General features: G+C 19.6%; 5 protein-coding genes across 5 annotated transcripts; 3 read left to right on the forward strand and 2 right to left on the reverse strand.

Moving 5' to 3' along the window:
• Positions 1-592: 592 nt before the first annotated feature.
• UFD1 (ubiquitin fusion degradation protein UFD1, putative) lies at positions 593-2647 on the forward strand (the record flags this gene model as incomplete). The annotated part of the gene is made up of 10 exons (XM_028678859.1): positions 593-595; positions 667-796; positions 983-1068; positions 1228-1296; positions 1424-1554; positions 1670-1763; positions 1856-1937; positions 2051-2091; positions 2257-2382; positions 2564-2647. The coding sequence occupies 10 exons, from the start codon at positions 593-595 to the stop codon at positions 2645-2647; spliced, it is 846 nt and encodes a 281-aa protein (XP_028535963.1).
• A 626-nt stretch (positions 2648-3273) lies between these two features.
• PRELSG_1333200 (conserved Plasmodium protein, unknown function) lies at positions 3274-4110 on the forward strand (the record flags this gene model as incomplete). Its single annotated transcript, XM_028678860.1, has 4 exons — positions 3274-3389; positions 3577-3630; positions 3762-3846; positions 3931-4110. The coding sequence occupies 4 exons, from the start codon at positions 3274-3276 to the stop codon at positions 4108-4110; spliced, it is 435 nt and encodes a 144-aa protein (XP_028535964.1).
• A 682-nt stretch (positions 4111-4792) lies between these two features.
• On the reverse strand, positions 4793-7833 carry MCM2 (DNA replication licensing factor MCM2, putative; the record flags this gene model as incomplete). Its single annotated transcript, XM_028678861.1, has 2 exons — positions 4793-7696; positions 7828-7833. 2 exons carry the CDS (start codon positions 7831-7833, stop codon positions 4793-4795), a joined length of 2910 nt encoding a protein of 969 aa, XP_028535965.1.
• Positions 7834-9196: 1363 nt separating this feature from the next.
• Positions 9197-10583, reverse strand: PRELSG_1333400 (conserved Plasmodium protein, unknown function; the record flags this gene model as incomplete). The annotated part of the gene is made up of 6 exons (XM_028678862.1): positions 9197-9222; positions 9359-9432; positions 9497-9614; positions 9785-9926; positions 10086-10362; positions 10537-10583. The coding sequence occupies 6 exons, from the start codon at positions 10581-10583 to the stop codon at positions 9197-9199; spliced, it is 684 nt and encodes a 227-aa protein (XP_028535966.1).
• Positions 10584-14341: 3758 nt separating this feature from the next.
• PRELSG_1333500 (conserved Plasmodium protein, unknown function) lies at positions 14342-26521 on the forward strand (the record flags this gene model as incomplete). The annotated part of the gene is made up of 1 exon (XM_028678863.1): positions 14342-26521. One exon carries the CDS (start codon positions 14342-14344, stop codon positions 26519-26521), a length of 12180 nt encoding a protein of 4059 aa, XP_028535967.1.
• Between the last annotated feature and the right edge of the window lie 1086 nt (positions 26522-27607).

Below are 27607 nucleotides of genomic sequence, written 5' to 3' on the forward strand. Positions count from 1 at the left end.
CTTTAATAAATATATTTTAAAACTATTATGTAAAAAAACATTATTTCATTAATAATAGAATTTTATAGCACTTTTTATTCTTTAATTGTAAAGTATATGTGTAATTTGCTTCATAGAAGCATCTTTCCAATTTCTTTATTCTTTAGAAAATAAGATATAAAACTTTATTTGAAATTACTTTTTTAATTATATTTAGTTTCACAATGAGTAACTTAAAAAAAAAAAAGAGAAAATTTTCAATATTTTTTTAAAGAAAAATTAATTTTGACTTTTTATAGTAAAAGTAGTTGCACTGTTTTTATTTTCTTTCAGAATTATATAAAACAAAAAAAAATATCATTCAAAATTATAATTTTTGCAATAAGATAATAAGGGAAATGTACTTTAACGAATTAATGTATATTTAAATACCAAATACATATATTTTAATAATGATTTAATTAAATGGGAAAAATATAGATTAAATTATTGAAGTGAATATTTTTTTTTTTTTAGTATGAACTAGAAAAAAAATTTTAAAAAAAAAATATTTTTTCAAAAATACAAAACATTTTTTTAAACTTTTACTTTTTCAAACTTATCTTCTATAAGAATGGTAACAATTAAAATTATATTCTTTTTGTATAAAGTAAAAATTATAAAAAAAAATTGTCTTTATTTTTATAGTGGAGTTTTACAAATTTTAATAATATATGGGGAAGGGATTTTTTAAATATATCTGAGCCATTCACTGAAGAATATACATGTTATCCAGTTTCTTTTATTGGGAAAGATGATATGGAGAATGGAAATAAAAGTATTGATATTTTTTTATATTAAAAAACTATATAATATATATATATTTTAAAAAAATAAATAAAAAAAAACAAATAATAAATTCAAGCAAATTTTTATTTCTTATTTTATTGATTAAAAAGATATTTAAAAAAAAGTATTATTTTTTTCCATTTTACTTTAAATATTTTAATTTTTTTTTACTTAGTAATACTTCCACAAACAGCTTTAAATGCATTAGCTAGAAGACATATATCATGGCCAATGCTATTTGAAGTTTCTAATCCAATTACTGTAAGAATATACATTAATAATAAATAAAATTTAACAGAATGAAAACATAATAAAATATAATAGAAACTAAATATGTATGTACAAAGTATATATTTTTTAAATAATTCTGATCTATTTAAATCTTTTAAATTTTAACTTTATTTTAAAAAAATATAATAGGAAAAAAGAACTCATAGTGGAGTTCTTGAATTTATTTCTGATGAGGGAACCTGTCATATGCCATATTGGGTAGGAAAATTAAAAGACAAACGTGAAAAATTAAAATTTGTTTATTAAAAAAAAAATTTATTTCTATTAAAAAATGATATTTTTTTAATATAAAAAAAAAAAAAAAAAAAAAAACATATATATGCAGATGATGCAACAGTTACAATTAAAAGAAGGAGATATTGTAAGAGTTAAGAGTGTTAGTTTGCCTAAAGGAACATTCGTTAAGCTAGAACCATGTTCTAAGGACTTTATGGAATTATCTAATCATAGAGCTGTGTATATTACAAGTTTCATAATTATGCCTATATATATATATATTTATATAATCTATTAAATACAACTAAAAAAAAGTGAAATAATTATTTAAATATCCTTATTTTTTTTTTTTTAGTTTAGAAACAGCTTTAAGAAATTATGCTACACTAACTGTTGATGATCATATTGTAATTCATTATTTAGGAAAAACTTACGAAATAAAAATTGTGGTATACTTTTATTCCTTTTTATTTTATATAAGTGGATTTTTATAATTGTCTACTGAATTTATATATATATATATATATATATTTTTAATAAGGATTTAAAACCAGCATTCGCTTGTACTATCATTGAAACTGATGTAGAAGTAGAATTTCAAGAACCTATGGATTCTAATGAAAGTTATTGAATATGAAATTTTTTATTTTTTTTTTTTTTATAGATTTATACATGATTTTTTTAAATATATTTTTTTTAATTCTTTTAATTTTTTGTTTATATAATTTTTTTTTAGAAATACAATCAATAGAAGAAACTTTACCAGATGAAGAAAGCGTAAAAAAAAAAAAAAAATATCAAAATGAATAAATGATTATTAAATTCATTTAATTACTTTTCAAAATGTGATTTATTTTATACAATTTTTGAAATAATGTATGCATATTTATTTATATTATTAAAATAAAAATAAATATGAGAACTTATATTGTAAATTATTAGAAGTTTAAAGGAAAAGGGCAAAGAATAGATGGAAAAGTTTGTAAAAATATTAAAAAAGAAAATAGCAAACCTAAAGTTATTGAAAATAAGGAACCATGGAAAGATAAATTAATCGGAGGTGTCAGGGTAATAAAATGAAAAATAAAATAATATTTAAATTGAAAATAAATAAAATAAACATTTACAAAAAAGGAAAAAAAAAAAATACTTTAAAATATATATACCTCATAAGAAAAAAAAAAGATAATATTTAAAACAAAAAAGTTTTCACTTTTAAAAAATAGAAAATTTTTACTTTTGTATTTAGACTAAATGTGTTGAATATGATGAATTGCTAAAAAAGGGTCGCATTCCAGGAATAGTAGGAAAATTCAAAGAACGCAAAAATTAAAAAATTATTTTTTTTAATACTTATTTATTTATACAATTAAATTTATATTAATATTATTTTTGTTATTTTTCTATATTTTGTAATACAACATTTGCAATACCATTAAGAAACTTTTTTTGTCAAAATATTTTTAATTTATATAACATAAAAAAGAATAATTAAAATAAAATGAAAAAAAATTGAGACAAAATTATAATGAATAGTTACTAAAAAAAAAAAATTAAAAAAGAAAAATAATTATAAAAAATTACTATATGGAAGAAAAACAAAAAAAAAAATATATAAATTATTATTACGCTTATAGATTAATAAAAAATACTATAAAAGATATAAAAAGTATATTACTTTTGCATTGCTTTTTACAAACCATCACAAATTTTTTTTATTAATACTAAATGATAATAGCAAAAGATAAATCCTATAATGAACCGTTTAAAAAAAAAATATTCAAATTAAACTAAAAAAAGAAAAGCAGAAATAAAAAAAAAAAAAATATAAATAAAAAAATTAATATTTTTTATGTATAAAATTGAAAAATATAAAAAAACAAAAAATAGTATTATATTTTATAAAAGCAATTTAATTGTTTCATTTAGAAAAATAATAAAAAATTACGTTTTAAAAAAATGAATGAAAAATGTGATGAAATAAAATTAAAATACTATACATGTTTAAATAATAGCAAAAGAAACCCTAAAAAGTGTAAAAATATAGAAGATGAATTAAGGACATGTTCTAAAAAGTAACATAATAATTATTTTTAAATAATTAAAAAAATTAAAAAAAGTTTAAATGTTAATAAATATTAATAATAGAAAAAAAAAAAAAATTGAATATTTTGTAAAATGAGAATTGTATATAATATATATGTATTGATGATACAAAATATTTGCATTAATAAATTATTCTCTTTATTTTAACATTAAAAGAACAGGAGAATCTTATTGTATAGATGAAATTAATAATCTCATGAATTGCTCAAGGTATTTTATCATATGTAAAATATTAATTAAAAAAAAAACATAATTTCCTTTTTTTAATATTTTATAAATAGAAGAAATAATTTCAATAAATTATATGATATATGAATTATTTTATATATAAATTTTAACAGGTCACCCGATCCTTCATCTTGTGCAAAAGAATTTCTTCTTTTCCGAGAATGTAATAGGCCTGATGGACCACATATAGTTATAGAAGTTAGATAAAAAAAAATAAAATAAAATAAAATAAAATAGAAAAAAATTATTATATACTAAAACATTTATTTTATATGTCAATAGGATAACAAATATGTAATTACAAAAGAACATTTAGATAAATATAATGTTAATGATTCTACAATTGGATCAGTAGAAGCTCCCGAAAGAAATAATTCAAACACAGTATCGTTTTTAGAAAAAATGAAAGCAACATTACACTTAAAAAATTTTAAAGAAAAATTTGTTGCATATAAATGGTAAAGAAAAAATAGTTCTTACAAAAAAAAAATATATATATATATTTTTTTTTTGTTAATATTATTATGAAATAATTATAAAGCTTGGAAAATTATGAATATGAATCTAAAATAAATTTATTAAAAAAAGAAAAGTTATTAAATAGCGTTTTCAAGTATAATAATAACAATTTTAATAATAATAATCACTATGGTAATACTGATATAATAATTAAATATAACTCAAAAAATTTTTAAAATATAAAATTTATTAAATATATTTATAAAAATCTTTTTCTAATTATTTATTTTAAATAATTTAAAACTCAACATAAAAAAAAAAAAATATGTTTTTTTTATAGACATATAAATGTTCTAATTATAACTTAAAAAGTATAAGAATAAAAAAAAAAAATTATAAAAATTTTGTTTTTATAAGATATAACTTAATATTTTTCCCATAATGACTTTAAAAATAAATTATATAAAATATTTTTTTTAAGAAAATTTTTGTTTTAAAATACGTATTTTTAAAAGAAGAAAGCTATATACATATACAAAACAAATTTGAAAAATTAGTATATTTATGCACCATTAATATTTTACGAAACTAATTCTGATGCGTTAATATGTGAATATATATATATTTTTTTTTAATTTAATAAATTTATAAAAGATTATTTTATTTCATAATATATATATGCATATTAAATTTTAAACTTCTTACTTATTATTCCTTCGACACCATCTCTTTTTATCACTGCATAATGTTCATTAAACACTTTGGATTTCATCCAATTAACAATTTGATATTCAGAAAATTTATTTTGCATAGCTGTCTTCATAAAAATATTAAGAGGAAGAAAAACATTATTTGGGTTTAAAAAGTCAGTTTCATTTTCAGTACCCGATTCTATATCATTTTGAAAATCCTTAGCAGAAGCATTTTTTAAATTTTCTCTTTGAATGATTTGTTGTACAGTCCTTCTAACTAATTCACATAAAACCTCGTGCCCTCCTCTAAACAAAGCTCTATATCTTGCAAACTCTTTACTTAACTGTTTAGCAACAGCAAATCTTTGACAAGAAACATATGATTCTAATAAAGTTGCTATAGCATAATCTACATCTTTAGAAACAATTTGTTGAGATAATCTCATTTTAGCATTAGCTTCAGCAATTCTTATAATACTTTCAATGTGCCTTAAAGTTAATGGATAACCACCTGATGCGCTAGCTTTTTGTCTCACTCTACTATAAAAATTAGATAACTTTGCACTAATTTCTGCATATGGAACATCTGACAAACTAGGTTTACAGTTTGTTCTTGCGTAAATAATATACTTTTGCAATAAATCTTGAGGAATAGGTTCATAAGCAGAAGAAGAAACAATTACGTTTTTTAAATTCTCAATTCTTTTTTGATAATTTTGGGTATTCTCTAGTTTAGGATGACTCAATTGATGATTTGTGACAACATATTCAGCTAAATAAAAATCCTCATCTACATTAGGTATGTCCCTTAAAACAGTGATTAAATCAAATCTACTTAAAATAGGATCTGATAAATCTACATTTTCTTTAAAAGTTAAAGTAGGATCATAACGTCCATAAATAGGATTTGCAGCTGCAATAACAGCGCATCTAGCTCTTAAAGTTGTAACAATACCTGCTTTAGAAATTGAAATGGATTGCTGTTCCATTGCTTCGTGTATACTAACTCTATCTTTGTCTGTCATTTTATCAAATTCGTCAATAATGCAAATTCCCTCATCCGCTAAAACTAAAGCGCCTCCCTCTAGTGTCCATTCATTTGTTGTATGATCTTTTCTTACACCTGCAGTTAAACCAACAGCTGAAGCACCTTTACCAGTAGTATAAACAGTTCTCAAATTAGTTTTATGAACGTACTGCAATACTTGAGACTTTCCTAATCCTGGATCCCCTAATAATAATACATTTATATCTCCTCTAATAGTATGTCCTCCTTTAAAGTTATTTAAAATATCTCTATTTTGTAAACCGAAGTTATTAGATTCATTTTTCGCATGGCTTTTATCTCCTCCTTTTTGTACTCCACCAAATAGTGCATAAGCAATAGATGTTTTAATATCTTTATGCCCCCAAATAGCTGGTGCAATAGATGTAATAATTCTTTCTCTTATATTTGGATCCTTTGATAATTTTATAATATCTTTAATATCATCTTCCGTTAATTCACTTAATTGAATATCTTCTTTTCTTTCTATATTATTAGCTTCAATTTCTGTTTGTAAAATAGGGAATCCATATTTTATATTTAATCCAATATCATATTTTGTTTTATATATTCCTAATACTTCTACTTCTTCTCCTGGTTTTACCTTATCTACTAAATCTCCTGTAACAATAACTTCTCTTTGTCTAGGAGCTCTTCCCGCTGGAACAGAAGATGGAGATTCTTGTAAAGTAATTTTTTGAAAATCAGTATAAGCTGTTTTTACTCTATCAACTGAAAAAGTGGCTGATTGACAATGGGGGCATCTTCTTGGTAGTATTGGCTTCTTTCCATCAGCAAAGTAAATAGGCACTTCTGATAATGTAGTCTCACATGAATTACATTTTAAATACATAACTCTCAATTTCGGTAACACATAACCCCTCTTTATACATACTCCTGTTACTTTAATTAAGGTATTTAGCTCAGTGCATCTTAAATTTCTCAATTGAGTTGAATAAGGCCAATCTCTTAAAACGACTTTACATATTCTTCCTTTATATAATTTAGGAGATATTCTATATGCTTCTACCATTAAACATTCATGTAATACTTCCAATATTTGTTCCGGTTTAAATTCTATCCACTGAACTAGATTTTCACAATGAAATTGAATTAAATGTTTTGCTGAAACTATTAAAGTGTGTTTGTCATTTAATATCATTTTTTCTATTTTATCTATATAATATTGATGAGAGCTACTCATATTTTCATCTTCATTGTCATCCATATCTGAATGATCAATATTAAGACCCATCGAATCTTTTAAAGAGAACTTATGTAAAAAATAGCGAAAACATGTATCCGCTGCCTGTTGGTATCTTTCATCAAATATTACATCTTTAGGGTTAACTGATAAACATATTTTTGCACTTTCTAAATTGGATAAATCAGGAATATCTGTCTCTTCTGCAGACAAGTGTATATTTTCTCTTCTCTTTGCAACTTTTTCTGCTACTTTATCAAAAATATCTTCTTCTTGATCATCCCCTTCTAATTGATCTTCTAAAGTCTTCCAAAATTTATTTTTTTCATACTTCCCCTCCTGTTTTCTTTGTATCTGTATATGTCTTTCTGCTGCTCTTCTTGCTTTCATGTTATCTTCATAATCTATTTCGTCATCAATAAAATCGTCATCATACTCATCATTGTCTAAACCCAAATTTCTTAATTTTTGCATTTCTTTTTTCTCATCCTCTGCACCAAAAATAAAACCTTCATCTTCTTCGAATAAACTTTCTCCTTCTAGTTCCGCTTGCCTTTCTTCTTCATTTAATCTTCCTTCATCATCTAGCAAATCTTCTTCATCAATATCATATTTATTAGATTCCAAATCTTCAACTTTTTTTTTGTCCTAACATTAAAGGAAACATAAAATACAATGAAAAGGAGAAATTTTTATTTATAAAAATATAAAAGCATATATTAAAAAATATTAATATATACTTATTTATTATATATTGTTTTAAATATTATAAATACTACCTCCATTGTTATTCAAAAAGAGAAAAAATTAATATGTTTCTATTTTAAAATAAAATTTTTGCAAATAAAGTATAATATTTAAATATTTTTACTTCTAAAATAAAGTTACATATATATAATCATTTATTTACTCGTTCAAAAACATAATTATATCAGACAGAATTTTTCAATTTTTCTGATTTCATTAATTTTTTTTTTTCCTTTTTAATTATTTTCTTATTTTTTCTTTTTCAAAGAGATTTTTACATTTGTTGAAAAGTGTATTATCTTTACGATATTATATTTGTAAAATAATTAAAAAAAAAATAATAATAATAAAAGAATGTGTAGAATACATTTAGAAAAAAATTGTATAATTTTAGTTTTAAAATTATATTTTTCTTTTAAAATAACTCTTTTTTTTTTTTTTTTTTTCATGTATATTATCTTAAACTTTATATATCAGTCATTTTTTTTTAAATTATATTTTTTTAAATGTATATTTTTTTTAAAAGTATATTATTTAAAAATATTTAAATATAAAAATGTATTATCTTTATACATATCGGAAATTGAAAATATAAAAAATACATGTCTTAAAAAAAAAATATATAATATTAACGATTCAAAAAAACTAATTTTTTTTATCGAATATTATTTTTATATAAAAATATCTCATGAATTTTATTCATACATGTATATATACATTTTTTTTTTCTCCAAAGCTACAAATGGCATTAAAAAAAAGGATATTTAACATATATATATAGATAAATGCCGAAAAATAAATAACATATGTAAACATATTTTATCATAAAATTATTTTGTTTGATTTTTTATTTTTTATGCTTTTTTTATATTTCAAAAAGAAATGCTAAGTATTATAAATGTATTATAGCAATATCATTTTTTTTGCATTTAAGAAAAATGAATTTATAGTTTCTTTTAAAAAAGGAATTAAGAATAAAAAAAAATTGTAAAATGAAAATTCTCATTATTCATTATTTGCTTTTTTTTTAGTTTTTATTAACTTTAAAAAAAAAAAATGTAGTTAAATTTTTGCGGTATTACATGAAAAAAAAAATTTAGAAAAAAGGAAAATGTATTGATGATTATATTAAAAAAATATTGAAAAAATATTGAAAAAAAATTTAATTCAAATTAGCTTAAAAACAGAAAAAAGAAAATAATACATATATATATATATTATATATATATAAATTAACATCTTATAATTAATGACTAAATATTTATATAAATTATCTTGACATAAAGGATAATATTTTTTTAATTTATAATTATTTTTTTTTTTTTATAGATTTTTAACTTACACTTCCTTATTTTTTCATATTGATATTTAATTTGTTAAAAAAATTTTGTCTTTTAAAATTCAATTCCATTGTTTGCTCCCAATAACTGTGTACAAAAAAAAAAAAAATTGAACTATTCTTAATATATTTTCTTAATTATATTATTTCATATTTTATTATATTCACACTATCATTTTACTTTTTAAAGTACTATTGTGCATATTTTATATACATAAATATACCTGAACAATTAATACAAAATTGACAAAGAACACTATGATCTCCCACTAAGAGATAAATCTTATCCATCATATGCCTAAATGAAAATTTATATTTTTAAAAGTGCATTATAAAAAAAAAATAAAGAAAATATTTTTTACCATCCACAACTTCCAGTACTGAAAATTCTTGGTTCTAATTTTAATTTGATATTTTCCGATATATTGCAAAATAATGCTTTTGCATTGTTTAAAAAATATTCTTTGGTCATTACATTAGCTAATTATAATAAAGGAAAGAATTAAATTTAAAAAAATATTTGTTAGTAATTGTTAACATTTCAGCAATATATATAAAAAGTAGAGAAAATATAATAATATATATTATATTTTCAACATTACAAAATATATGTATATTAATTAAATTTTCAAGTATTAGCATTAAAATACCTTGTTTTTTTCTAGCTGAAACCATATCATTACCACTTTTTTTTCTTTTTTTTGATGAATTTTTATCATTATCATCCGAAATTTTACACAATGACTTATCATAATTATTATCTTCATTTTTAGTTTCTTCTCTTATTTCATCCTACATATTTACACAAATTTTTTATAAATATCTATTTTATAGATATTGTAAATATGAACAAATAGTACAATTATATAAAAAACATTAAAAATGATAAACTCTAGTTATAAATTCTTCACATATATTAAAAAAAATAAACAAAATTATATATATTTATACCTCATTATTATTTATATTATTTGATTTATCATCCAATTTTTGTCTTCCGTCATCATTGGTTTTTATATTATTTATCTCTTCATTTTTCATTTGCAATCCTCCATTTTTTTTCTTATTTTCTTCTTCAAGAAGATTTGTTAGTACTTTTTCAACGATATCATTAATTTCCTTTTTTCTCTCATATAAGGCATTTTCTTCCAAATTAAAAATCTCTTCTAATTTTTTTCTAACGTATCTTCTACTTATTTGAGTAGCTGATTCTATTGAAACAAATGATCTAAATAAATATAACAAAATTTAATATTCAGAAAGTTGACAAAAATATAAAAAAAACCATGAAATGGATACTAAAAATTTTTTAACTAAAATATAATTTAGTAAAAGCAGGATCTATGTACTTAAGTTTTCAGATAGAATAAAAAAAAAAGAATTTTTTTATTTTATAAATTACTTAGTAGCATTTTCCAGTTGTTCCGTAGTTATATCTTCGACACTCATTTTAAAAATTAAAAAAAGATATTGATAAATGGTAAATAATTTTTTTTTTATAATAGAATAACCTTTATAATAATGAAAACAAAAAGTTGTTCATTAGGAATATATATTTAAATAATTTAAAATTAACAAATTTAAATAAATATTAAAAAAAAAATATAACAAACGCAAATATGAAAATAAAAAAAAAAAATAAAAAATAAAAAATAAAAAATAAAAAATAAAAAATAAAAATTAAAAATTAAAAATTATTTAATATAAAGATACAAAAATTATTTTTTTTTTGTTATATGTGAATAAAAAGAAAAGAAATATATTAAATGAAAGAAATATATTTTTTTAAATCTACTTTATAGAAAACAAAAATTTTATGTTGAATTAAGAATATATTGCTTACTGATTTTTGTATTAGATTATTAATGTTTTTACTAAATACAAGAAGTTTCAAGATACGGTTTTTAAACTTTTTTGAAATACTTTAATATTATTTTATTTGATTTTTTTTTTTTTTTTATTATATAATCTTTTTATATTAAATTAAAATCTATAAAATTAAGAAATATTCAGATTAAATTTATAAAACAATTATTTCAATGTAAAATTGCAACTAAATTTGTTAATCTAAAATTTTTTTTTATAAATATATTTTTGTTAATTTACATTATTTTACATTAAAAAAAAAAAATGAAAAAGGAATTTTTCTGTAAAGGATAATGAATTATATGTATGAGTTATTAAATTTTTATTTAAATGTAAATATTTCATAAAATTATTATAAGGCATTATTGCACATTTTTCTTTTTGCCATGTATATATATATATATATATATATATATATATATAACTTTTAATTTGCTTATCTAAAGATCTACTTTTTTTTCTTTTATTTCATAAGCATTATTTCCACATAATTTAAGAATATAAAAACATCTTTGAATTTTTTTCAGTAATATAATAAAGTGTGCATATTCTTATATTTTTATATATTTTTATTTCTTAATATAAAATTGTAAAATAAAGAACTTTAAATTAACCTAAAATTCATTATTAATAATTACGAAAATATTTAAATTTAAATGTGTAATAATGTATTAAAACTTCTAGAAATAAAAAATAAAGTAAGATTAGAAAATATAATTTTTTAATTTATTTTTTTCATATAAAAATATATTTTTTTGTAACCTAACAATTACTAAAACAAAAAAGTTAACCACCTGAAGAAATTTCATTTTCCCATTTTTGCTGTTTATTTTTTATTATGTTATTTTTATTTATTACTTCACAAAAAATGTGTGAAACACTAAACTTGATAAGGTTGTATTTACTATTACAAAATTATTAATGTTCTTTCATAATTTTATCAAATACTATATTTCTTTGAAAATTTTTAAACTTTTAATAAATAGAATTATTTAACAATATGTATATCAATGAGTTATTATATTTTAAGTTTTTGTAGGATAATTTTATATAACCTAGATTTAATTCGTTTATGCACTTACGAATTTTTGTTTGGTTAATATATTTTATATTAAATAAAATATGTTAATAGTTAATTTTTTTATAAACTTTATATATTTTAATTATAAATTTTCTTATATTCAAAAAAATTTAAACCAATTTGCATAAACAATAGAAGATTAATTAATTAGTTTTAGCTTTTTTTTTTTTGTTTTCTTCTAGTAAGAAATATTACAGTTAGCTAAAACTGTCTTGGAGTATGTATATATATATTAAAAAAAAAGAAAAATTTATTAAATTATATGTAACATATAACCAATTTAAATTCAAGAATCGCTATTATTGCAACTTTTTCAATTTTCATTGCTACCTTTTAAAATCATCAATAAATTAAAAAAAAGATTAAATAATAAAATAAATTAAAAAATATAAAATTTAAATATAAGTTAGGACTATTATTTAATTATTAAAGTGTTATATATTTTCAAGTAAAAATTCATAGAAAAAATTAAAATTTCACATATTTCTAGAAAAAAAGTTAGTAAATAGAGGAGATAATCAAATTTCATTTTATTTATACTTATTTTTAAAGCTCTTTTTCTTTAATTTTTAAATTTAAGAGTATTATCTTTAATTAATTAAAATTTATTTCATACATTAAAATAAAATAATCTTTGATAAAAAACTATTATGTATAAATGCACTTTGCACATTTATATTAAAAATAAGATTATTATGTAACATAATTTTATATCTTTTTTTTTTTATTTTTTACCTAAAATAAAATTGATAAACTAAATAGTATAGTACAAAGTAGAAATAAAAAAAAAATTACATGTGCTATGGAAAATTCAATATATTGGAAAAATATTGAGAATAAGTTCATTCAATATAAAATATACATAATTGCATATACATATATATACATATTTTATAAATTGAAAATAAACTTTCAAGATAAAATAATTCATTAAAAATATTTATAATATCATTTTTGAAATGGAAAAAATCTAGATCCTGTTACATCATATAAAAATAATTCAAAATAAATTAAAAAAAACATATGGTGAGAAACGTAAATATATAAATATATTTTTTGTGTGTGTCTATAAATAAATTGTATAGTATTTTAAGATAAAAAATTTTAATTTATTTTTCTAATTTCTGAAAAATGTAACTAAATTATTGCAGTTATAGTTATCTTTGGATTTATAAGATCAATTATAAAAAAACAAAATAGAATAGTTTACCAACAACATGCAATTGAAATGATAAAATAATAACTCAATAATGTATGTTTAAGTATTTATTACATTTAAATTGGTGTTTTTTATGAATTAAATATTAAATAAAAAATTTAGAACATATAAAGCTTTTGAATAAAATATTTTTTTTATTATTTTCTCCTTTTTTTTCTTCTATTTTTCTCCTTTTTTCCTTTTTTTTTTTTTTAATTATATATATATATATATAATTAAAATCTTATAATATTTACATAGTACTCATAAATGTACTAATAAATTTTAGTTAAATTACATACGAAAAAAAATTGAAAATTTTTGTTAAATACGGAATATATATAAATAAAATTTTATTTTCAAATAATAAAAAATAAAAAGGTTATAGAATTTTAAATTATTTTACTTTTTTTTATAGACATAAATTTTATATAAAACAAAATATATTTTAAATTTCACAAATAATTCCTTTTTTATATTTTTAAAATTTTAATAATCAATTCTTAGTATAAATATATAACTATTAATAAAAAAGGTAATGTAAATTTTAAATAATATAAAATATAAATAATAAATCCGTTTTTTTTTTTTTTTTTTTTTGAATCTTTCATGTTTTATTTTTGTTACTTTAAAAATACTAAAGAAAAAAGTTATCCTTTATCTAAAATATAAAGAACTGTTTGATGCACGAGTATTTTTTTTTTAAACTTTTTACTACAAAAAAATTATGTATATTCTTCAAAAAAATATAAATTTATTCAAGTTTAAAAAAATGATAATTGTGATATGAAAAAAAAAGAAAAAATTAAAAAAAGAACTTAAAATAAATATTAAGGAATATGCATAGAAGGAAACTATATAATAAAAAAAAAAATTTTTAAAAAAATATATAAAAAACAAAAAAAAAAAAAAAACAAAAAAAAACAAAAAAACAAAAAAGAAATGTTTAATTAAATAAAATAAAGAAATACACAAGATTAAAAACAAATCATAGGATTCAATTATTAGAAAAAATAGAACAGAAAAATTACCTAAAAAATGTATATCATTAAAAGACTAAAGATGAATTTAAATAAAAAGTTTGTTGATTTTTATGGGTATTATTTGAATGACAGTGAAAATGAAGTTTTAAGATATAATACTTATGCTTTTAATGAAGATGATATGATTAATTTAAAACATATAAATAAAAAAAATATTATTGATAAAAAACCAAAAACTAAAATAAACTTAAATGTTATCAACTTTTTTATTAATTTATTAAATTACAGAAAATGTAAAAATGACAGTTTTTTAATTAGTTCAATATATATTCAAATGACATGTAGTATAGTGTTATTTTTTATTAAAATGTATACTTCTATTTGTATATATATTATTAATATTATAAAATTGTATTTTTTGTTACTTTGTAACTGTTTAAATCATATTACCAAGAGCTATAAGTATTGTATTTTAAATAAAGTATTTGAAAAAAAAAAAAAATATATATGCATAGCAGAAATAAATAAACAATTAAAAAATTATCAAGGAAAAAGAAAAAAAATTAAATTTTTCTTATTAAATAAAGTTGTACCAGGTGGTTATAATTACTATGAAGTTGAAAAGAAACTATACATACAATTACCTATTTTAAATTATAATGATTATTTCATTTTAGTCAAATTTTATATTGACAAATCTTTTATGAAGAAATCTTGCATTTTCTTAAGAATAAATAATGGAATTACAAATTCGAATAAAACATTTATAAATAATTTAAATCATATTTTTAATAAATATAATGATATGTGTAACAGTAGCAACAAAAGTAAAAGTAACTATAGTAATAATAACTATAATAATAGCAGAAAAATCATAAAATTTAAATATAAAATTAAAAATAAGGAAGTTCATTTGATATATATTTATGTAAAATTATTTAAATTAAATTATAAAAAAACTTCAAAAAGTATATTTAAAAAAAGAAAAAAAAGATATTATAAAAATGTGTATTTTATTCGTTATAATATAACTAACAATAATACGAGTTATTTTAATAAAAGAAATAATCATATAATTGATTTGAATTTAAGGGAAAGTGAATATTTTTATCAAGTATATTATGAAGAACTTAATTTCAGTTTTAAATATTATAAATACTTATTTAAAATTATTTTAATAGAAGAGAGAATAAAAAATCATCCTTTTACTTATAGAATACAGAAAATAATTAAAAATTTATTCAACATCCTTTTAAAAAAAAAAATATATATTAAAATTATTTATTTAATTGTTATTAAGAATTATAAAATTTTTAATCGAGTTGAACAAAATATTTTCTTTAGTATTTTTAAAAAAAATCGTTTTTTAACTAAAATGAACTTTACATATTACGAGAAATTTTTAATGAATGCTGTATCAGAATATAATAAGAGAAAACAGGAGCACATCAAGCTACCTTATTTTGATTCAGGGAAGAAAACACATAGCATGAGAAACTTTTTATTTGTAAAAATATTAAAATATTATTTAATATATTTGATTGCTATATATGGAAATTCACTTTTTTTATTTTTAGAATTAAAATTTAACTATGTATTTTTATATATTATTTTGAATAGTAAAAATTTAATGAAGGGAAATAAATGTTCTTATTTAATTTCGAAAAAAAGGAGAAGATATTTTTATATTTTTGAATTATTTTTTTTTAACTGTTATCTAATAATTTTATGTAACAAAATTATGAAATTTTTTAAATATCTTAATGATTTAAAGAAAAATTTTCCATTTAATGCAAAACACAAAGGAAAATTTTCATCAGAAAAATTGGTTAGTATAGATAAAAATCGAAAAGGAAGTTTGAAAGTTAATCATATAAATAATGAAAGTGAAATATCATATAAAAAAATTAAAAAAAATTTAACGAATAAAAAAAAGATTAAAGAGTTAAAAAATAAATCCCATAAAAGAAAAAAAAGTCTTACAAAAAATCAATTTATTGAAAGGCATATAAAGAAAGTAAAATTTTATTATATAGCTGAAACATTCTTTAAATATAAATGTTTTAAAGATTTGATAAAAAAAAAATATATTATTTCATATAAAATTTTAATAATGTATTGTAAAAATTTACTTATTAATTATAAGCTTTTAAACATAAAACATTATGTAAAATATAAGGAACTGATGTGCAGTTACAATAATGAAAAATTCATAGATAATCCTTTTATGCAGAGTTGTACTAACGATAATAATAATAATAATAATGATAATAATGGTAATAATAATAATAATAATGATAATAATGGTAATAATAATAATAATAATAATGACAATAATGATGATGTTGATAGTGATATAAATAAAAAAATTCATAACGGTAAAGATTATAATAATAACAATGATGAACCAAATGATAAAAAGAATGAAAACAATAAAAATAAAAATAAAGTGAAAACTGAAAGTATAAATGGATGTATAAAACAAATTATTTCACGAAAGAGTGAAAAACTTTCAAATAAAAATGATGAGTCATTATTAAACATAGAAAAAAATGAAATAAATAAAAAAAAAAAGGTAAACAAAAAAGGAAAAAAAAATTGCTCAAATGAAAAAAATGATAAATATGCAATGAATATTCTTATTGCTGAAAATGCATATAAAATAATAAAAAATGGTAGAATGTATAGGCAAGCAGAACCAATCAGTAATTTTCAAACACATCGCAACTTTATGTTAAAAGAAATGATGTGGATGAGTATAGATTATTACGAAGAAAAAAGATGGAAAAAAAATGTTTCCAAAAAATTTTGTTACTTAATGAATAATCATTTTGAAGAAAAGAAAAAAAATGATAAGTATTTTATTTCATCTCAAATATCGAATGATATTAAAATGTTTTGGTTTTTTATATTAAATGAAGTAAGACCAGATTTAGTTCCTGTAGAATTAGATCATAAAATAAAAAATAAAAATGTTTTAAAAAAAGATTTCTTTGATTCATTTAGAAAAAATTTACAAATAGAAGAAAATAACCTACATATTGATAAAAATAATTTTGTTTATACTGAGGACTATAATATAACTGATGAACAATTAATAAATATAAATAACAAAAGTAATCATAATAATTTTAAAGTTCCTAACGATCCAATTTTAAATAAGGCAGATACACCTGGAAACATGCTTTCATTAAATTCTTTGAATAAAAAAAAGAATGATAATAATGATACTGATTGTATAATAAGTTTATATCATAGATACAGTATTAATAATTTTTTCAGTGTTAATGATAGATTAAATGAGAAATATTTGAATACGAATGAGAACAACCCATACTATAATAAAAATAATATATATTTAAATGAAAATATATTAAAGAATAATGAAATGGAATTTGACGAAAGAATATTAACTATGTACGAAAATCATGAGCATTCTTTAATGAATTTGGGAAAAAATATAAATAAAGATTTATTAAATAAATATGAATATAATAAAAAAGAGCATGCAACAGAAAATAAGAAATACGATGAATTTACTTATTTAGATTTATTACATTATAAAGAAAATAATGATTTTCATTCAAATAATAATAATTATCTAGATTTAAGCAACCACTTATATATTTATTGTCTACTATTTATAAGTATTTCTCTTATTGAAGTTAATGAAAACGTTTTTTATAAAAATGAAAATGCTTTAAATGAAAAAAAGGTATCAATTTTAAACGATGATATTAGTGAGCATGTTGCAAATAAAGAAAATTACTATTATAATGAAAATTATGATAATCAAATAAACGTTGAGAAAACTCAGATAGAAATAAATAAAAGAATTAAAAAAGAATTTGAAGATTTTAGAAAATGCAAAAGAAAAAAAAGTTTTAATATTTATGAACATGAAAATTTAGATTCCTATACAAATGATTCAAGATTAATGTTAGAAGAAAATGAATTGAAAGAAGAAATTTTTGATTTTAAGAACATTAAAAAAAAAAAAAAAAAAATTAATGATGACGACAGTGACGATGAAGAAGAAGGAACAAAAAAGATACTAGAATTGGAAGAAAAAGAAAAATTGGAAATAATAAACACAGAAAAAAAAAATGAGGTAGAAGAATATGATGACTACAAAGAATATAAATTGAAAAAAAAAGAATATAAAAAATTATTTCATGATAATAATAATCGCGATTTTTGTTTTATTAATAAAAATCATAGAGATCATTATGAAGATAATAAGCATAGTAGTATATATACAAGTTCCCCATTAAGCATTGATGTCAAAGAGTTAATTGTAATACCTTACTCAGTGGACAATATAAATAAAGAAATGTATAATTCAATAATAGAAAAAAATATGAATGAATATTTTAATGAAGTAAAACAAAAAAATATAAATGTTTATATTAACAATATGGAATTACACGGGGGTAAAATATATCCTTTTGAATATAGATATATAGATGATTTTTACAACGGCATCCATTTACCCTTAATGAATCTATCAGAATATGATGAATATACATTTTTTTTATATTTATTTTATTTAAAGAACTCTTCCTATATATTAAAAAAACAATTAAAAAGAGAAAAGAAAAAGCGAAAAAAAGATTTTTCTGATATTTTATCATCAAAAAAAAAAGTTCCAAAACGTAAATTAAATAAAAATGAAAACTACAAAGAAGTTGAAATTTTAGATAAAAATGAAAGATTATCATTAAATGAAAATGTTTTAATTAATATAAATGAAAATAAAGCATTGAATGAAGAAAATTGCAATGACTCAGAGAATCACTGCTTTTCGTCTAAGAGACAAGATAAAATATACAATTATTTTCAAAAATCAAATTTAAAAAAAGAGTTTGATTTATCAAAAGAATTAATTTTTAATGAAAAGAATGATGAAAATTTTAAAAAGTGGAAAGAAAAAAAAGAAGAATGGACAAATGACGAAATGAATTTTCTTCTAATTTTAACAAAAACATACATGAATTATATAAACATTGATGAAATAAAAAGAAAAGAAAATGACTCTGCTCAGAATTTCGAGAAAAAAGACCCAAAAGAATTATTAAATGAATGCTCATTGAATAATACATCTTTAGAGTCATATGAAAATAAGTTGGATACAAATCTTGCAAATGACTTAAATGAATTAAGAAAAGAAATACAATCAGATAAATTAGAGAATTTCAATGAAGTTAAAATTAATGAAATAAATTATGAAAATGCATCTGTTAATGATAAGTATCAGAATGAATATAATAATGAAAATTATAAAGATGAATGTTTTGACATAATTAATGAAAAAAATGATATGAAAAAAGATCACAATAATAAAATTAATTACATTGATTATATAAACTGGAATATAATATCAGTGGCATTAGCATCATATAATAAAATAAATCATATTTACGAAAAAAATAGAAGCGCAGAAGAATGTAAGAATAAATTTTTTTCATTAATAAAAGATGATTTATACACCGACGTAGTATCTTATAATTTGCATTTTGAAAATTATTCAAATGGTATAAAAACATTCAAAAAAAATTCAAAAAAATTAAAATTTCTACCTATATTTTCAAGTAATGCCAATACATTAATAAATACTTTAAAAAAATATTTTAATGGAAAAATTCACAAATACAGATTCAAAGAAAAAAAAAATAGTATTAACAGTGAATACAATAATTATGAGAAAATAAAAAATAACATAACAAATGAAAAATACGATGAAAGTTTAGGAATAATGGAAAATCAATCACATCATAAAAACTATTCAAAAGATAGGGATATAAAATATTTTTATATAGATAAAAAAAAAAGAAATGGTTTATTAAAAAAATTATCAAAAGATTCAAGAATGTTGAAATTTAAATCATTTACGAATAATACAAAGAATCAAATTCAAAACAAGTCTCATATGATTAATGAAATGAATGATGTAAATGATTCCTTTAAATATAGAAAGAAAATTCATACTTCTAATTTAAAAAGCAAAAATAATTTTTTTAATAGCATATTTAATAATTTTTCTTGTGATTCTAAAGAGACATCTGAGGAGGATACTGATTGTGGAAAAGATAGTTTTTTTAGTTTTAGTGATACAGAGAATTCAACATTAAAAATGGATGATTTCCTTACGCGATCATATAGCTCTAAAAATAAAATAATTAAAAATGAAAAAGAAAAACTATCAAAGGAAAAAGGGATGAACGTAAAGGGGGAAAATGATAGTGAAAAAGATGAAGAGAAAAAAGACAAAGAAGAAGAGGAAGACGAAGATGAAGAGGAGGAAGAAGATGAAGAGAAGGAAGAAGATGAAGAAGGGGATGGAGATGAGGAAGAAGAGGAGGAAAGTGAAGATAAAGATAAAGGAAATGAAGGTGAAGATAAAGATGAAGAAAATGAAGCTAAATATAAAGATGAAGATGAGAACAAGGATAAGGAAGTAGAAAAAAAAGAGGGAAAAGAAAATGATTGCGACAAAAAAGATAAAAATAGTTATTTATACAAAGAAAAAAAATTAGAAGAGGAAGATATATATTATTTAGAAAAGGATAAAAAAGATGAAAATTCATTAAGTCATGAGAAAAAGGAGAATGAAAAGAAAGAAATTGAAAATGAAGAAAAAAAGAAATATAAAAAGGAAATTAAAGATAATGAAAATATTATTTGCTCAAATCAGAAAAGTCTCGATGAAGTAAAAAAAGAAATAACAGAAAAAGAAAAAATAAATAATATAATAGAAGATAGGCTAATAGAAGAAACTAACATCATGGATGAGCATATTTCTAATAGTTCAAATATAGGATATTCATTAATACTAAAAGATAAACTTATAAATAAAAAAATTAAAAAAAATTATGAATTAAGTTATATTTTAAAAAATTATAATAACATTAAAAAATGGTTGAATTCCGTATGTAATAATAAAAAAAATGTTAAAGAATTTTTATCCTTAATAGGTAAAGGTTATCATGTAGAAAATAAATATCTTAATAAGATTATAAGAAAATTTTTTAAAAGTATTAAACCAATAATAGGATATGAATATAATGCTCTAGATTCATTAAATAGTGAATTGGGTTATAAATTTATAAATAACTCCAATAATATTAAAAATAACGAAAGTAAAAATGATTTATTTTTAGACAAAATAGATGAAGAATTTTTAAAATGCATAACAAAGATAATACAATATGATAAAAGGAAAAAAAACGAAGCTTTAGAAAAATTAAATAATATGCCAAATAGTGAATCTTTTAAAGTTAATGAATTATATATTTATTCACCAAATGAATCTTATAAGAAAGTCAATGAATTTGCACAACAGATACTTAACTATGTTCCTTTTGTTGATGACAAAAAAAAATTAAATATTAAGAAAATTAAGAAACGATTCCATCGTAAGAACTTGATTTCTCAAATATTACTAGCTGATTACATTTTAGATAAGCTAAGAAATTTCCCCATTAATGGTTCTTTATCATCATATAAAAATAATAAAACAATCAAAAATCTTCTCTCAGAAACACGCTTAAAGGCATACAGAAAATATATCAATGAAAACTTTAATGCAAATTATAATGAACTTAAAGCAGAAAATTGCTATAACAAAATTTTTTCAGAAGAAAATGAAGAAATATATAAAGTGAATTTAAGTAATAATAATAATTTAACAGATAGTAACAAGAAAAATATAAATGTGTCTCTTAATAAATTAAATGAAGAAAATGATGAAAAAGGAGATTCTAATAATGAACAAAATAATTTTTATTTTGATAAGCGTAAGGAAATAAATTATACAAAAATTAGTGATAATAATGTGATTAATTCGTCAAATGCAAGTAATAATGAAAACAGTGAAAATTTGAATATAAAAAAAAATGATAATTCATTCTTATTTAATTCCTGCATTACTGATTTATCTAAAAATACAAATAAAGAAGAATGCGAAAATAATAATAAAACAAAATATCCTATTTCTATTGAAAAACAGTTAAAAAAAGATAAAGAAAATATAACAGAAGAAAATAGTCCATCTAATAAAATTCCAGAAAATTTAAATGATTCTAGCAATATATCATTTACTTTAAATGATATATCTTTATACAATCAAATAAAAGAGGAAAATTCTAATATTGAAAAGTTTAATAACTTAAATAATATTGATAACAATAAAAGTATTAATAATAATAGTAACAATTTATCAAAAAATAAAGATCAAAATACAAAGGCAAATAAAGAAACAGCGAAAGCGAAAAGACAAACAACATTATTAATTAAATCACATAATGAATGTTTAAATGATTCTTCCTTATCTGATAAGCAAATTAAATATTCATCGAAAACGGTCCAATTACCTAGTAGCAGACAAAAATCACAACCAATAAAATATGTTGATCATGCAAGTAAAATAACGAAATCTAAAACATCCTTAAGTGCATCAAATTTATCATCAGATGAATTAAAAAATAATAATGTATCAAATCATACACGTAATTTAAATACTTGTAATATATCACACAAAAAAGATGAGAAAACACAAATATTAAATATCAATCAAATAAACAATATTCCTGCTGTAGAAAAAGGACCTTATTTTCAAAGAGATGCTAATATAGAGAAAATTAATCCCTTAATAGATGAAGGAATAATAAATAAACATAATATAAAAGATAAAATTCAGTTTAATTTTCCAAATAACCAATTAATAGATGATAAGTCAAATTTCCCGAATAAAAAACATAAAACCTTAGGTAATGCAAATAATATACCTAACAAAAACTCGGAAAACGAAAATATAAATAAGTCTATAATTAATCAACAAACTCCAATGAAAAGTATTCAAGATTATTATATGCCTAACCAATCACCAAGTAAAATGCAAAAAAGTATATCTAACACAGAAAGTATCAAATCGAATGCATCGGCAATTTTATATCAACAAACTCCAAATACAGGAGGAAAAAATTTTAATGTATCTGATTCATTTTATAATATTAAAGAGTTACAAACAACAAATAAATTTAATTTAAATAATACTAACAATAATTTTAATAATAAGTTATGTATTTTTTCTTTTCAAAATAAAGATGACAAATTTATGTCGCCTGTTCATGTATCGTCACAACATAGTAAACACATTTCTATGAATCATAATAATAGTAACTTATCATATAATAAAACACCATTATACGAATCAATTGAATTACCTCCAAAGCAAATCACAAGTAACATAATAAATAATTCTAGTTCTAGGCAGTTGGAAATTTCATCTAATGCTTCAACAAAACGTTTACAGCATTCTTTAAGTAATAGTTTAAGTTCAGAAAAAAAAATGTATTCCATGTATTTGGAAAATCAAGTAAGAGCCTCTTCTATGAATAAATTAAATGATGACGTTTTTTCAGTAAAATCAGTATCACCAAGTAATTATCCAGCATCATACACTTCTAATTCACAATTAATTCAAGATAACCAAAAAAAATCGAGGGTTTTTCAAGAAAAATTATTGAATCAAGATTTAAATGATTCAATAAACTTTATAGATACGACTAATAAAAATATGCAAAATTTTAATTATGTTTCAACCAATTATCCTAACAACAATATAAAAAATTTAAATATAATCAATAATGAAAGCAGATCAAATTTATTATCAAATTACAATAACTTTAATGTTAATTATACTCCTTCAAATATAATACAAAACATAAATACATCATCAAATAATGTAAAAAATGTTATAAGTTATCCTACTTGCCAAGTGGGAAACTATGTAAATATGAATAATACAATTGTAGATAATTTAGAACATATACCATATTCCAATGAATCAATGAATAAAAATATGAATTATATAAATCAAAATAATGTAAAAAATGAGAGTAATGAAGAAAATAAAAATATGTCTACCAATTCAAAAAATATAACAGATAATTCTCAACACTTTCAAAATGTATTTCAAGAGAAACAACAAAATGATATACAGAATAATCTTCCTGATAATAATAAAATACAGAAAAATTATACAAATAGTAATAATTTTGTTAATAATGATAAATCAAAGTTATCACCAATAGAATCTAACACATTTCAACAGGCATATATTCATATGAATGATCAAAAAAGTAATTCTATTTATAATACTAATGAAAGAAATATAAATCAGAGAAATTTTAATTGCCAAAATAATAATCTACAAGGTTTAAGTCAACAAAACATGAATTTACATAATATAAATAATCAAACAATGAAATACCTTAATTTAAATTTTCAAAATAGAAAACAATTAAATTTAAATCAATATGTGAATCAAATGAATTTTATTCTTCAAGTTTTGAATCAGTTAAATATGAATTCAAAGGGATACTCTCAACAAAACATGAATCAACAAAATATAAGTCAGCAAAATATAAATCAGACAAACGTAAGTCAACAAGGTATAAATCAACCTAATATAAATCAACAAAATTTAAATAAATCCATAATGAATCCACCTAATTTGAATCAACCTAATATAAATCAAACTAGTATGAATCAATCTAATTTAAATCAACCTAATATGAATCTTCCTACTATGAATCAATCTAATTTGAATCAATCTAATATGAGTCTTCCAACAATGAATCAACCTAATGTGAATCTTTCAACAATGAATCAATCTAATTTGAATCAATCTAATTTGAATCAACCTAATATGAATCTTCCAACAATGAATCATTCTAATTTGAATCAACCTAATATGAATCTCTCAACAATGAACCAACCTAACATGAATCAACCTAATATGAATCAACCCAATATGAATCAACCTAATATGAATCAACCTAATATGAATCTTCCTATTATGAATCAACCTAATATAAATCAATCCAATATGAATCAACCTAATATGAATCTTCCTACTATGAATCTTCCTACTATGAATCAGTCCAATATGAATCAACCTAATATGAATCTTCCTACTATGAATCAACCTATAATGAATCAATCTAATATGAATCAATCTAATATGAATCAACCTGATATGAATAAACCAAATATAAATACACAAATTTTTAATCAACCCAATATTGCAGCACAAAGTATTAATGAGAAGGCATGCATATCTCCGTTTCATTCATCAAATTTAAAACAACAAAATATGAAATCAACTTTTAATGACCTGAATATAAATAATTCAAATATGATAAACATAAGTTTAAATAATAATATGACCCAAAGTATGTTACAAAAATTACCAAAAAAAAATGTATTTTCTTCTCAAGAAATGATTCAACAAAAATTAATACAACAAGAATTGTTACAGCAAAAATTACAACAACAAAAAATGCAGCAAGAATTATTTCAAAAAGCATATAATGATAAAGAAAGTCAACAAAATTCTCAATCTTCATTTCAGCAAGTGCATAGTCAATGCACACAAGAAAGTCAAATCAAAAATGATCAAATACGACAACAAAAATTATTACAAAAATTACAGCAACAACAGCAACAGCAACAGCAACAGCAACAGTTACAAAAAATACACCAATTACAATCACAAAAAATGCAACCAAATCAATTACATTCACAATTACAGCCGCAATTACAATCACAACAACTACCAATGCAATTACAGTCACAATTACAACCCCAACAATTGCAGCAAATGCAAATGCAGAAATATCAATTTCAGCAACAAGAATTAAAGAAACAAATGGAACAATTACAACAACAAATGCCTTTACCTCAACAAAAACTACAGCAAATATATGCTTTAAAACAAAATATTCTAATAAATAAGGATAATGAGAAAAAACAAAAACATAGGCAAATCACGGTGCCTATAAATTCACAAACTCCTAATTTGCATAATTTGCAGCAAATTAGTAATAACAGTGATGAAATTATAGCAAAAGAAAATTTAAATAATAATTTAAATGAAAATACAATATATATGTTAAATAAAAATATACCAAATAATATAAATAAATTTACAAATCAGGACAAGTTTTTTTCATATGATTCATTTCAACAAGTAGTACCTTCAAATAAAATTAATATAATGGAATTGAGAAATATGGATAAAAATGTAAATGAGAATAATATTTTATTAAAAACATCTCAACCAACAGATTTGAGCAACAGTGTTCCACCACATATTCTACCTAACAACATGCCATCTTATATTTCACAAAACACACCTTATCAAATGGCTCATAGCAAAAATATAAATCATGCACAGCAAAAAAACAATTGCTAAATTCTCTTAATATTCATAGAAGTTTGAAACATTTGTAAAATATATATATATCCTTACAAAAGTAAAATTACAAAATTTATGAAAAAAAAATGTGTAATATATATTAGATGTTTAATCTTCTTTTATCATAGGAATGAATTGCATAATAAAATTCTATGAACCATAAAGAATTTATATTTGTATTGTTTTTCTCTTTATCTGATAATATAAATTATAACAAATAAAATTTTACATAATGAATGTATATATATGAATTCATAAAAAAAATAAGTTGAGATAAATATATACTTAATAATTTCCTCTCAAAGAGTGTCTTTTATTAATATATATATATATTTAACGAATTTTACTTTTATATACTACCGTATATCATTATAAATGATTATTTTTATTTTATTATATATATATATATAATTATTTATTTATTTTATATCCAAATTTTACACTTACCTTTATTCATATTAATTTTTTAGAATTTGGAAAAATATAAAAAGATATAATTATGGGGAAATTAATTTAAAGAATAAAAAAAAAAGATTAACAATGAAATATATTATGAAATAAAGAGAATACTTTTAGATAAGCATATAAAAAGTGTGAATAGAAGAATATAAATTTGAGAATTCGTTTTTGTGATGTCCAGAGAAGTAAAAATACAATTGAATAAATAAAATGATGGATACTTATAAAACAAATAACAAATAATTAAAATTATTTTAATTAAATAATTATATGTTTTATAAAAAAATGTTTACGACACTCTAGAAAATGATGCAAAACTTTCACTAAAAAATACTATTTATTTTTGTCATATTTTATAATTTTTTTAAAACATATCTTTAATAAAAGGAAAGATACAATTTTTTATGTAAAAAAAAAAAAATTATTTCTAAAATTTATTAATTTTTAATGAGAAAAATAGAAAAAATTTTCTTTTTTTTTCATTTAAATTATCTTTGAAATATTTAAAAAAAAAAAATATACATATAGAAAAATGATTTGCTCTAATTTATTGTTTATAAAAAATTTATTTTACAAATTTTTTATAAAAATTAATTATCTTTGTTGTTAAATTTATAAATTTTT

Source organism: Plasmodium relictum (genome assembly GCF_900005765.1).
Source record: "Plasmodium relictum strain SGS1 genome assembly, chromosome: 13".
Taxonomy (NCBI): Eukaryota; Apicomplexa; class Aconoidasida; order Haemosporida; family Plasmodiidae; genus Plasmodium; species Plasmodium relictum.